The following is a 14,793-nucleotide window of genomic DNA, read 5'->3' as shown; positions in this document are numbered from 1 at the left end:
AATTAGAGCTATGTCTTTTTTTTTAATAATTTTTTAATAATTAGTTCCTGTTGCCAACCAGGTCTGAGATCTATATAGAATTACCGGGTGTACAAAAGTTCCCAATACCTTAGCTTTTAACCTGATATTAACAATTTTAATAACAATTTTAATTTTGAAATAACAGCTTTAAAATCGGTTCAGAACTTTTGGGTGATTAGAAAATATATATGTTTACGGAAGTTAGGAAGCAAAACAAATAAAAAATGATAAGGAAATAAAATCGATAGCTAGATAAAAAAATCAAAATGTTTATCGTAAAATTTAAAAGTTAATTTAAATCTAAATTTACAAGTTAAATTAAACCTAAATAGACTACAAAATGAGGGCGAACATGACTCCTGTGATTGTTCGTCAATTGCTCTTTAATTATAAATAATTACTTCTACTGTTTCTAGGATAAGGAAATAGAATAAATAGATTATAGAAACAAATATCAATTGTAAAATTTACAAACTAATTTAAGTTAACTTAAATAGACTATAAAATTAGGGCGAACATGATTCCTGTAATTGTTCGTCAATTGTTCTTTATTTATAAATAAATATTGTTCCTGATCATTCTTGAAGGACCACAGTTCACAGCTCTAATGAACTATTGGATAAATGAAAACAATTCATTAAAAGAACACGTGCGTCCTCAGTAGTTTCAACTCTAATTATTAATAATTTTATTTGAATAATAAAACATATAAATGTTTCTTGTATAAAAAAAAATCGAATTGCTACAAATTATTCGCTTCCGAATTCCGAACTCTGTTACTAATTTTCCATAATTCTGATATTTCTATATAATTAAAATATAACATTTCTAATAATTTTCATCACTTAAAGTTCAACAAATTTGCACCGAAATGCGCTGATGCTCCAGAATATTGATGAAAATCTTGCAGTAAAAATCTAAAGTGTGTATAAAACACCTTAAAATCTTGCAATGATCAATATTATTCTTTAATTTATAATACTTATACATGGAATGCTTAACTAACGTTGATTAAATTAACTGAAATTCACTAAACACTCTCTACATCTAAGTAAACATCCTATTTTTATCAAAAACCTAAATTTTGTTCATAATTGAAGAGATTTGGGAGCTAATTGTATTAAATGATTTTATAATCTTATTATGAAGGCAGGAAGTTTTCAGATTATTAAAACATCCTCAATATTAGGTTTTAGAAAAAAATATACCTTGCACTATAGTGAAAGGATTATTTAAAAATATCCTTCTACGTGAAATTCCCGCTCTCCTAAAATTTCAAATAGGATGTTCTGCTCATGTTTTCAAAAGCGAATTTAATTACGAACCATAAAACTAACAAGTAATGAATCAATGTTGATCAACTTTAATAAGTTTGATTAAAAATATGTTGGTATATTCACTATCGGCATTTTATTTAAGATTAAAAAAAATATTTAATACGTCTTATTAAAAATAAAAATACGAAATTCCCACTAGTCACCGCAAAAGTCAGACAGAAGGTTATCAGGCAGAGTGAGTATCCAAGTTAAAACACCCAAACATCCAAATAATACTGAACTTTCTATATAACTAGATTATTCCAGAGACTTTTTCATACCCCAAAAACCACTGCTAAATACTCCTCCAAAAATTGTGTAAATTTGCCCAAAAACATCAAAGCGGGCAATTTTGCGGAAAAACCACAAAATGTACATTTTTAAAATTAGTATTATTTAAACATCTTTGCCATGATTCAAATGTGTTGTCGAGATTTGGTTCTATTTGGAGCCAAGAAACAAAAATACAATTGCACGAAAATCCAGTCTCTATATTTAATACATTTTACTGAATTTAACTAGAATATCAAATTATATATTAAACCAGAAATTTCCCAAGTAAATATTATGTTCTTAAAGATTCTCAACTAAGCTCGACTCATATTTATCGCGAATAATATTTTTATGTTCAAACAACAGCACTAATTAATTACAAGATATATTTTTTAAAATCACTTTCATGGATTTTATAGGTCAAAGATCCAAATATATCTTGAAACTATAACTTTGGGTGAATTTGTTAATTCTTCAAATGAGTTGGGCGTACTTTTAATGTCTACGACAGACAAAATAATCAAAAGGACTGAACAAACACGGGGAAGTGTCAGAAAAGATAACGAAATGAATTATAGTTTTCTAGACAATAATAGTTTCTACACATGACAGCGTTTTTAGTCCACATCATTTACTTATTTTCAAGCCTAAATTATTATAATTAAAACTTTGATAATAAAATTAATATTTTATTGTTATTCACTAGTTTTAAATATACAAATTGTATTAAAATGAAAAAAAATAAAACAAACAGAAAAGAAAGAAATAGAACATATATAACTTATCAAACTTTTCGAAAACAGATCACGTTTCAATTAGAAGTTGGACAACGCATCGGAATTCTTACTGACACTGCACAACTGAGTCAACGAACCCATAAAATTAGTCGTACCGGTCAAATGTAAATTTTTTTTGTGAATCGATCGGCTTTAGAGTACTGACGGTATTTCCGATTAATCGATACTTAAAACAATATTTACAAATAAAACAATTACTTCTATAATTAATAATCGAATTATTAATAAATAAAGAATAATAAAACAACATTCACAGAATTTCTATGAATATAAATTAAATATATTTACCTGGCAAAAACAGTCTAGAGAAAAACTTTTTTTTTTATATGTTCTAAAAAATGGTCAATAATTTCTCATAATGATGAAGTAGAAATTTTAAGAAGAGAAACTTAAATAAAATGTTGTTTTGTACAACGGAAAGATATATACATCTTGAGAATTGGAATGAGAAATTTGATTAAAATTTACAGATAACATTTAAAACAAATACAAAAATATAATAATATGCTTGAGTAAGGTCAGCTAAGTGAATGAATACGGGAAAAAAAACAAAATGAAGTAACGAATATGAAAATGATGAAACAAAGTAGTTAAGAACAAAGTAGAATTAAAAATGTAATCTAAATCAAATGAACAGTAGTGTGACGTCAACTGCCTATTTCCATAGCAACAATGACAAAACTATAAAAAAAAAAAAAAGCATTTAATAACAAAATTAAAAAATATTTATTTTTCACGATATATTATAAATTGACATTTCTAATCCTTGCTCTCAATAATATATTGAACAACCAGGAACAAGTATAAAAATATATTAATTTTCTATCTGCTTAAAAGCCAATCTTTGCAATAAATTCGTGGTTTTAATCATAATAATATATAAATTAACGAACCTGATGAAACACCACATGAAATGACTAAATTGTCTTTAAATCAATCTGTTATCTGCGAGCTAATAAAATTCAAATGGATCACTCATATAATTAGTAATAAAAAAATCTTAAAATAAAAAATGTAAAGTATTTCATGTCATTAATGAGAGAACAAGCGTGCACTAGCAGATAACGAAAGGAAGCCCTGGACTCGGAAAAAAAACTTAGGCACTTAGATGAACATTTAAAATCCGTTTAAAGATCAAGAGGTGGAATTATCAGGTAGTTAAATCTTTATGCTGACCAAACAACTTACCTAGGATGACCACTCGTCTAGAAACTGTTAGATTGTAGTAAATTACCTATGAGCTCGTTGCTGTCCAGTTCTTGGTCCTTGGCTACTGAATTCAGGATACATTTTCGGACCATATTCAAACTTCAGATAAAGGATTTGAAAAATGTTCTGCAGTAAGGTGTACAAAATAGGAACCTATATTTTACGGAGCACTAGTTATTCACGAGAAGATAATGGCTTAACTACTGAGTTACATGGGAATAATCCTCTACAGTTCCATAACAAACACAGTTGTATAAATATAAAATATATACACAACTATGACGGAATACTATTGTTTTTCAGACACTAATAATGTTTAGTACCTATAGTTTTAACAAAGAAAAAAAGCTATAATTATAGCGAAGCAGTTCAAGTCTGTAAGATATAGATTTGAACTCTATGCGATTTTTAGAAAAAATTATCAGAATAATTAAATACATATTATGATTAAAGTTATCAATATTTATACAAACCAAACTAATTATCATTTAATAGAGTAGCTTTGAATTAGTTACTCAGTGACCTTCCAAAAGACATCCTTTCAACTTTAATAAAAACATCCAAGTAAAGGTTTATTCAAACAATGGCTTGTTTGTGAATGGAATTCTCCATTGCGCCTTCCGAACAAATTATAATCAATAAAACACCGCTTTGCAGTATACTGTAATAAGTTGAATTTTTTTATAAATAAAACTATTTAAATACACTAAAAATTCACATACAATTTTATATACTTCGGGCTCTAAAAGCGCAAAAATTGATATGACTTCTAAAATTTTAAACTAAAAAAAATAATTTTTTTGAAAATGAAATTTTTTTTTTAGTGTCTCCCATTGGCTGACGGGCCTCACAAATGCCCGGGGGGAGATTGTGAATGAGTATTGTATAGTTATAAACTTGAAAAAATCCCAGATAGGGCCGGGGACTCGAACTCGCAATATATGGGTAGGCGCGTTACCACGCTGCTACCGTCATAATAATTTAATCAAACCTATAGATTTACATAGATGGGATCAAAATTGAATAATAATAATTATTTAAGCAAACCAAAGTTGCTTTGAAAAAAAAAATGTCAACATATTCAAGACCTGAAGGATATTAGATAGTTAAGTGATAAAAAAATACTAATAATACAAGCTTATGAATTATCCTAGATAAATTCAGGTTTTGCGCTAACAATCGGCAAACACAGAGACCTGCATTAAAGAATGGGTGTCTCCTAGAAGAGCATTTCAAAACGCGCGTTAGTTCACTCGTAATAAAAAAAAGATGATGATAATAAATAAAGAAGATAAGTGACCAGACGTAAGAATTGTGTCCGGATGCGAGAAGTTATCCGCTGAGAACGCAAATTTAAATATTATATAAACAAATTTTCTAAATGAGCTAAATCTTTCAGTAGATTGATTGAGAAACAATAATTTCAACAGTTCTATGAAAAGTATTTTTAATTATATATCCAAGCATATTATAACGAATTTTTCGATAATTTTTTTCAAAACCCTTGAAATTATCAAATTTTCATTGTAGTTCAAGAACAGCTATATATCGGGACACTCCTGGATACTCAGCAACAAAAAAGTGGATAACTAAACCTTCGACTAGTTTAGAAAAACCTGAAACGTGTTTCCTTGTGTAACCATTGGTCAAGTACGTACTTAACCGAAAATGATTGTAGGAAGATAGTCCAGGTGGCGGTCAATAAAGGCATCAAAAGAGTAAAAGAAAACTACTTATTGTTAATCTAATAAAAAGTTTCTATCTACATACAATCTACTTCATACGGCCAACTATCTTCTTACAATAATCGAAAATGATTTTTACATGACCAACATTTTTAAACATGGTTGATCATGTTACTGTTGTTACTACATGCTGTCTAGTAATCAGGCTACCTAACAATCTAGAATTCTAAACCCCGTGTATTCCATACGATCAGGGCTCTGTTTAATAATCAAGTACGAACCAGTACAATTAATCTCGTAGTTTTTATTTGGTAATTTTCACTAATTCGTACAATGCCGAAATATACTTTTATAATTCTTAGTTACTATAATTCGACTAATAATAGTCGCTAATACAATAATACAAAAATAATTATTAGTGTTTGTAAACTTGCGTTTATGAATTAATACTATTATTAGTTATAATAGTATAGCTTCATACTTTCATATTCATAGCTTTCGTTATAAAAAAGTATGCATGATTCTTAATCATATTTCATTTCATTTCATAGGATGAAATATTATTACTTATGATATTATCGTAGGCTTAATAACTTAGAAACTTGATTTATGTATTACATTTTCTGTAGACCTTTGAGCCCTATTAATTATAATTAATAACCATATACTTAACCTTTTTTATTTCTTTTTAGGATTTTATAGTCAATAATAAATTCTTAAAGACCTCATTAAGAAGAAATTCAGCAGCTTTTAAAGTCAGACTGGCATAGCTGAACGTTTGATAGCTTTACGTAACATGATTTACACTAATAAACTCTTCTTGAATGTAGGTTAACTAAAAAGGAAACCGACGATTAATTTCACCAACCTCATAAAATCAAGTATCTAAGTTGAAGAATAATTACAGCCAGTAAAATTAACGAATTTATGGATGAGGTTTCTGTAACATGTACACAACATGCAAAATAGTATGTGAGTGGTACATAACTTTCGCAACTAATGTACTAGTTGACATAATAAAATGGTGCTGTTCCAAGCTGCAATCAAAAGATATAAGGATCACTATATTTTATTTATGATTGCGTTCAAGATGTTTTATTTATTTATCTTAGTTGTTATTTATTTTACTTTCTTATCTGTACATAAGGTATTAACGTTATTATTGAAGAAAAAAATTAAAAGCATATTAGATGATACGTATTAATTTAGATCAGTACATCGATAATAAATTTAATACAATTCACTAAAATTATTACTTATTAAATAAATCAAAATGTATAGTCTCAACACTTTTTATTACATCAATAGTCCAACAATGACTTAATGCAATTTGAATTAAATTAAAGACAAGGCTGATCTGAGTGTGTGGAAGGTTATAAATAGTTTGTTTATATGGTAGTGATAGTGTTAATAACTTGAAAATTAAAAGTTTTAAAAATTTATGAATTTTTAAAAAAATAGGTAACTAATCATAAGCTTAGGTAAGCTTATTAATAATAAATATGGCTCTCTAATAATTGACTTTTTCATAGGGTGAATTTGACTGATTGAATTAATAATTAATGACCTGGGCAGAATAGCCAGCAAAACAATTTTTAAATTTTGATATGAGGTGAGAATTTATATTGAAGGTATGTTATATTATTAGTAATAATGTTGTTGTTATAAATATTACAAATGAATACATAATATAAGCTGTTAAATATTTAGATTGTCCTTGAGGATGGCCGAAACTTTTGACTATTGATGTAATAAAAAGTGTTGAGACTATACAAGGATACAATTTGATTTATTTAATAAATAATTACCAATCTCAAGAAATTGAAAAAATATATTTAAAATTATTACTATTAAACAATAATCGATTGTACTTCAATTATTTCAATAGCCGTAACTTTGCAGCATTGCACGTGTGGACCATTAAACGCTAATTTAGAGAGCACCAGTTTAGAAATACTTCCAAGCCAGTTGAAACCATTTACAATTTTAAAATAAGTTTAACGATTCACGACTGCTAGAGATATGTATATCTTCAGAAATAATTTTAGTAAATCTTTAGGAATAATTATACTCCGATGTGTTAACAAATTATCCGAGTTAAAAGGACAATTTATTTCTTGGCAGAGATACATAAGATCTCATGACCACTTTTGAACGTTGAGCGATTTCTCAACATGACTTATTACTTCGTTTGATGTACTGATGCATTTATAAAAAAAATGCGTTTTTATACTTCAATAGGATACAAAAAGATGAATAATATTGATTATAATTATAATATGTATATAGTTATTTATACTGTAATTTTAACAGTAAAATATAAATGAAATGTACATCGTTTTTTGAAATCATAGCTTCTAAAAATCGGGCAACTTAATTGGTCTAACAAATAAGCAAAATAATATTTTTAGCCATTAGTTGTCGCAGATGGTTTGTAGACTTAAATCGGATATACAACTATTTAAAAAGCCACAGGTGAATTTTAAATTCGTTTAATTGTAAATGAAAAAAAGAGATTATAACTAAAATTTTTGTTTTTTATGTCATTTTTTCTGAAAAAAAATCTGTTTAGAAAAATAAGGTTAGCGTCTTTCGAAACTTTGAATATAAATTTACCTAACCGGTTTAGAAAAAAAATATTAATATTACCAAGCGGCAAATAAAATTTTTCGATAGCAATGAAGGTTCATATTTAAATGTTTTTTTAGAGTAACATAAGAATATCTCGTTTTCCCCTAAAAAAAATATTTTATCCCATTTAGCTAAATCATTAAGTCCAATCTATTAAATTATTGTACTGATAGCTGCCTGAGAAATATGAACTTTTGTGAAAAAGATCATATAAAATATTTTTTTTTATTTATTTATATGAAAATTAGTGCTCAAGGGTATAAAAAGACATTATAAACTAACATAAGCAGGAAAATATTTAGATAAAAACTATAAAAAAATTTTTAATTTCTATAAATTCTTATATAAAGGTTTAAAAAGATAAAAAATAAATAAATAAATAACAATGACGTGCCTTTTCCAACCAAAAAAAATTATTATCTACTTAACTGGAAACGTCTTCTGGTTTTTTTAACTTTTTATAAATTTAAACTAATATTATACGCTCAGCACAATATTTCTTCCTATTATATGCACAATAGAAAAAAACAAAACAATTATAATAAAATAACTTTTAAGCCCAAAAAAAGGCAAAAGCAAAAAACCAAAATCAAGTTTTTTCATTTTTTTCAAACAGAGTTTGCTACTTACTACTTATTTAGAAATTCATATAATAATCTTGATTTCAGGAAAAGAAATTTAATGTTTTCATTCAGAGTGTCCGTAAAAAGTAATTAAGCTATATAAACAATAATAAAATAAGTAATTAAAAAAAATCGAAGATAACAGTGTTATTCTGCAATAAAAGAGATCTTAAACATAGTAGTAATTAGTAATGAAATTATTCAAAACTAACCAAACGTTTATTTGGCTGTTATTATTCTTAAAAAAATAAAACAAAATGAGAGAATTTTTTTTTACGAAATAAATATTCCAATATTTCGCAGATAACGATAATAAGCAGATTGATTTTTTTTAAATTTATCATTGCTCCATTGAAAAATAAGTAATTGCACTAATCCCTATAACATAAGATATAATGACTAAACATCCATTATTTAGTACATAAAGAGCAATAAACTACGTCATGAATGTCTTATCGTTTTTCCAAGTATATGCCATTAGTTGAAATGACGGGGCAAAAACGTCAAGAGAATTGATTCAGGTGTTAATGTCCTACATTAACACCCTTACCTGCCGTACCTACGTACACCCGACTACATTACTTGAGCAAACAGTTCTGATAAACAATGGAAGACGTATAACATGATTAAAACAACCGTTATCATGAGATGAATGAAATAATGCCTGATGAATGATAATTCACAATGAGACGATATTGTTAACACAACTGAAGGATTGAAACAAACCGAATCATTTTCAAATTAGATTTATCTTAATGCTAATAATTATTAATGTATATTTAATTGCCTTGTAATTAAATTTCTAACGAATTTAAACAGACAATCAATGTAGAGAAAAATTCGGAATAATTGTTCTAATATAGAGGATCTGTTTTACTTTATAAAATTTATATTACATTAAAAATAAAAGTACTAAATTTTCTTAACAAACTGGTAACAGAACTAAACGGGGACTCAAAAATTTTAGATTACTTTTACTATAGTACTTAATAATAACCAAAATGTGCAATCACGAAATTATTTAAATAATCCCATTAAATAATTTAAGTTAAACTCATATAAAAAAAAATATTAAATTTTAATTTTAGACTTACTTTAGACAATCATACATATGTTTCCGTAGCGCTTACCTGAAAAACAAAGTAGAACACTATTAGAAATTTATTAAGTTGTAATCAGTAATAAATAAATACAAAATTTCCTTAGTTAATAATTCATTTATAAGATTGAAAATTTCGTTAGAAAAAGTTATACGGCACACCTTAATCACAATTTCTCGAAATTATCATTTTCATCAATGTTCCTTATTACTTATTATTATTGTTGTTTTATTTTTAATCTATTCATTGTATCAAAATTTTCTCTTTAAAAAAAACATATTTTAAGTTCTATCCGAAAATAGAGTATAATTATTTTTTTTTTAAATATTGATTAATTTTTTAAGTAATTATGAGATGGTTAATAATACTCCACATCTTTCGTTTTACTGGAGGAGATAGCTTATCCACGAGGCAAAAGTTGAGAACTTGCTTAATTTACCTATCACTGCTAACTCGACTATATTGGATCCAAAGTTTCCCTTTACTTTGTGAACTAAAAGTTCGGGCATTGATTATGATTAATTATTTAGGCACTTGGTTAAATATGGCAAAATCCAATAGTTCTATAAATATGAAATCATCTCATTAAAATGAAGTTCTTTAAAACATAAATATAAGTAACGAAGAAAATATCTTTGATAAAGGAAAATTTGTTTACTAGTGATTAATGGAATAACAAACAGGTAAAAGATACAATTCAGCTGCTTACTGTTAACTAGAAACAAAATTAAAACACCAGTCAAGAGGTGTTTAGTAATTCCCAAGATTAAAAGGCTCATAAATTATTAATTAGTTTATAAATGATGTGATGAAATTCTATGTCCTTAACGGGGACTGGCCTATTCACAGTAGAGAATATTTGAGATAGTATTTTATTTAGTGATGTCAGAATCCTGCGAGAAAAACTATAATATCTGACAAACACTTTGTTTTATAGAAAAAATTATAAAAATACAATAGATTGATTTAATCAAAAATGATTATTGGCATTTCTTTGAAGTTGATATAAATTCGGTGTCTGCACACATGTCTAAATTGAAATCCATGAGATCAGTCTTTACGCATTTCTTAAACCTACGTTTCGGCCTACTCCTCAAATGTTTACACGAAGAATCAATGTTTATTAACTTTTTAGGAGTCCGTTCGTTACTAAGCCATACAATTATACATGCACATTTTTTTATTATATGCATATATTACTTATAAGAATAAAATACACAAGATACCTCTCATCAGAGAAAACATTTTAAACAATAGCTGCTGATTCAGAAATTTTATATTATAAATTAAAACTGATTGTGTTTAATAAATTGTGTTACCAAATAGAAAAACGATTTTTTTTTTTATTTAGTTTCATTTTTAGTTTCACCACTAAGTATAAATAGCCATTTTTTGAACTAAAATTAATGAAAATTTCAATGAACATAGGCTCGAAATTAAAAAAAAAAAAGCTTAGACTGAGTAGATTTTTTTGCTCATTTAAATGCTCAAAAATAATTTGAAAACAAAAATACACCAATAATGAAAAGGAGTGATGGATGAACCACCATTTTCACGTTCTGATATTTTTTAAGATAACATTTATATATATATATAAAGGAATATTCATTAACAAAAGTACAACTTATATTAAGGACCATTACAGCTCATTAAACTAGCTTTAATTTGAGTGCTAATAGACATCTGTACGTCAAATGGTTTTGAGATATACATTTTTCAAATAAATTCACTAACTACTGATTTTTTAGTATGTCCCGTACATTTTTATGAAATGTTGCTTTTTAAAAAGCTATATCTCGAAAACTATTTAACGTAAATAACTCTATTAGGGCTCATATTTTAGAAAAGTTACTTTTCTTTAAATGACGTTCTCTTAGGTTTTCTTGTGTTGTTCCTACTTTTTAAAATATAGAGCTCCGAATGAAAAATTAGTTTTTTTTTTATCGCTTTGAAACAGCCGCCATTTTTTATTCCCCCTACCTATACTTGGCAGACTCATCACTTCTGACTATTAATAATACATAGTTTTCATTAAAGTAATCAAAAATTGGGGTGAAATAACTGCCTTTTTTTCTCCTCTTGGGCTCTTCTCACATCAACAGAACAATAGGTCCTTATACTGAAGCCGTTATGAGCCTACGTCACAGAACTCTGAAACCTAATCAACAGGGAGGGAAAAAATCTCATAATCCACCAAATAAAGAAATCCGAGACAATCTTGAAGACAATGCATCCGCCATGAAGTTCCACTTAATGAAGAATTCATTACTACATAAAAACGGATAAGGATTGACTTTTTTATATTGAAATTAATTGACTGAATTCATTAACTTTGATTGCAACCACAACATGTAAGGAATAAATTAACTTTCAAATTAATCTTTTTGAGGAATCCCAATTAACGTTTTAATAAATTAGTGATCGAAGGTTAATCTTTATTAAGCTAGAGACCAAAAACAATCGAATTACATTGTATCCTATCACACCAGCTCAGAATGCGCCTTACGTCACAAAATAAATTATACAATTAGAACCAAATCCCTTTGATGACTGGTGACGGAATATAAATCCACACATCACGTTGACGTTATAATAATAACGTTATTTTTTTACAAAATCACCAAAAATTCTTTTTTAGTTTGGCTAAACTCACAAACTAATATTTAATGACTTAAAAAGAATTTTCGAAATGTCTGTCGGACGAGGACGAAGCATTAATTTATATTTTTTTTTGGCGAATACATTAAGGGACGATTTATTAATTTATTATTTTTATAATGACAACTAAATATTCAGCAGCATCAATATATATTCATTTCACATCTATGATCTATACATTGCATAAATTATGCCAAAACAATGCCACACATTCCAAAATTATTCACACATCTTTTTTTTTTTTTTTTGTCTGCTCTCAAGAATAATTATCCTAATATATTAAAACTCGATATGGAATATAAATCAACAGGTCAGCATAATTCATACAAAATATTTATAAAATCTTTGTAAGTCTGTCTTAAATAGATAGCGAAAAAACATTTATTTTAAATGTCGTGGCAAGAATTACAGATAACACCTAATTTCGGTTAAGAAACTGTATGAAAATAAAATTAAAAAATCGTGGTATTAACAATGCATAGTCGTTGAGGTTGAAATACCTTTTTGGGTCCAACAAAATTAACATAACTATTTTCAAAACTTTGAAAAACTAAATAAAGAATCAAGGCATCATTCTATTAACATCTCTTCTCAACCATCGTTTTCTAACATTCCTCTATACAATAATTTCTGATTATGATTCTGAAATTAATTTTTCATATTTCATTTTTTAAAATTTCAAATCTTTTTTTAGTGGTTTATAATTCGAAGGTGATTTTTTACTTTTGCACAGTTTATTTATTATTTTTACATTTGTGAGCTAATACTTTCAAAGATTCGGACTGATTGTAAATCACCATATTTTTTGTTTGAAATTTGTCATTAATTAATTAAAAACTTTTTAACATTGTAAATGACACACAGCTTTTTTTTCAAGTATTGACGCATGTACAACCCCGACATCGTTATCGTAACGTTAAAAGTATTGGCACACAAATGTAAAAATAATAAACAAGAAAACTGCAGTAAGAAGGCTAATAAATCCCAAAATAGAAAAAGAGAAAATTATTTTATTAAACTTTAATTACGTGTGTAATATATATAATTTTTATTTTTAACGTAATTGATTGAAATATACGATCATTTTTACTAAAATATTTAAAACTATTAAATTATAAAACAATTTATTATAAATGCATTTAAAATTTGAGTTTTTATTAACAACTTATATATAATATAATATAATTTCGTAATATATATAATATAATATAATTTCGTAATATATAATATAATTTCGTAACAGTTTGCTGTGAAAAAGGGTTTCAACGTTATGAATAACCTTAGTTTCGAGTATGACGGTTACAGTATGCTATTACTGTATATGCTAATATATGTATGTTTATTTACTATTCCATATTCCATATAATAGGAGGAGGATAAAATAATGAATGTCTAGATGCCGCCAGAGAGGGCAACACGTGCCATGATTCAACAAGGGCTTTTATCAGCGGGAGATAAAAATATATCAGAGGGTCCAAGGGAGAAATAAATTAACTTTTTTCATAAATATACAAAGTGGATGAGGACTAAAAAAAATATTTTGAATCTAGAGAATGGTAATTTACTTACTACCACACGTTGAGAGGTTGATATGATAAGAACGTATACGAAATAGATGGGAGAAAACATAATTTTTTATTATTATCTTATCTCATTGTGGATACATTTAGAGAAAAAAGTATAAAAATCTTCAGATTTTCATATATATAATAGTATTTTGGGAAATATACATTCTATATTAACTAATTAAAGAAATGAAAATAAGATAATTCATAGAAAAATCAATTTATGAGATCATAATTAACGTCCATTTCTTTTTAGAAAAAACAATATTTATTGTTTTTAGAATTTTTTTTTTTATCAAATCATTTCGTTGTAAGCTTCTGAACTAATCGGAACAAAATATTTTTGAAAAAATTAAATTAGAAATTAAAAAAAAACTCCAAAACTATTAAATAGATAACAATAAGCAACGTTAAGCAGAGTTTTCTTTGATTATATGGATTATCATTTTGAAATTATTTCTAGTGAAGATATGATAAAAATAAAAAAAAGTTGTTTTTTACTGTTACCTTTCCTAAATTTCACATCACTATTCAATTCTATGGATCACATTAACTATTTTCAACCTTCATCTTTGCATTTTTTCTTTAAATAATTTTCAAAATGTCGCAAAAATTACCTCATCTGCGCACTTCCTGAAACTACTTAGGATTTTATATAATTAAATAATTTAACACACTAAATTGTAAACCAAATTTGAACGTTTACCAAATTCAAAGGATAAAATATAGTGTTTATTCAAGCATAGAATCTTCTAGTCCAAACATAATTTTTCTTTTATTATTTTCATTTTTTTTTTTTTTTACTTGGAATAAAAAGCAACAGAAAAAATATTACATATAATATTTTTAAGGTCATCTTTTTAGAACTGGCATATTTTGATAAATGCCATATATCCATCCACTGGCGGATAGCAT

General features: G+C 26.6%; 1 protein-coding gene across 7 annotated transcripts in view; it reads right to left on the bottom strand.

Moving 5' to 3' along the window:
• Window positions 1-14,793, bottom strand: part of Pde11 (Phosphodiesterase 11) — a 295,736-nt gene that overhangs the window by 85,877 nt on the left and 195,066 nt on the right. Inside the window, exon 4 of one of the 7 annotated variants that reach the window (XM_014415313.2) lies at window positions 9,650-9,685. The exons of 5 other annotated variants lie outside the window; for them this stretch is intronic. Coding sequence is in view for 1 of the 2 variants with exons in the window: in XM_014415311.3 (XP_014270797.1) it covers window positions 3,642-3,708 (67 nt within the window). In the remaining variant the exon portion in view is untranslated. Of the gene's footprint in view, window positions 1-3,641; window positions 3,808-9,649; window positions 9,686-14,793 lie in introns of those variants that run through there. One more of the 7 variants, XM_014415311.3, reaches the window with a different exon arrangement.

This window comes from Halyomorpha halys, unplaced genomic scaffold (assembly GCF_000696795.3).
Source record: "Halyomorpha halys isolate HHAL.00 unplaced genomic scaffold, Hhal_1.1 Scaffold98.1, whole genome shotgun sequence".
NCBI lineage: Eukaryota > Metazoa > Arthropoda > Insecta > Hemiptera > Pentatomidae > Halyomorpha > Halyomorpha halys.
This window is presented reverse-complemented; position numbering and strand designations above follow the sequence as displayed.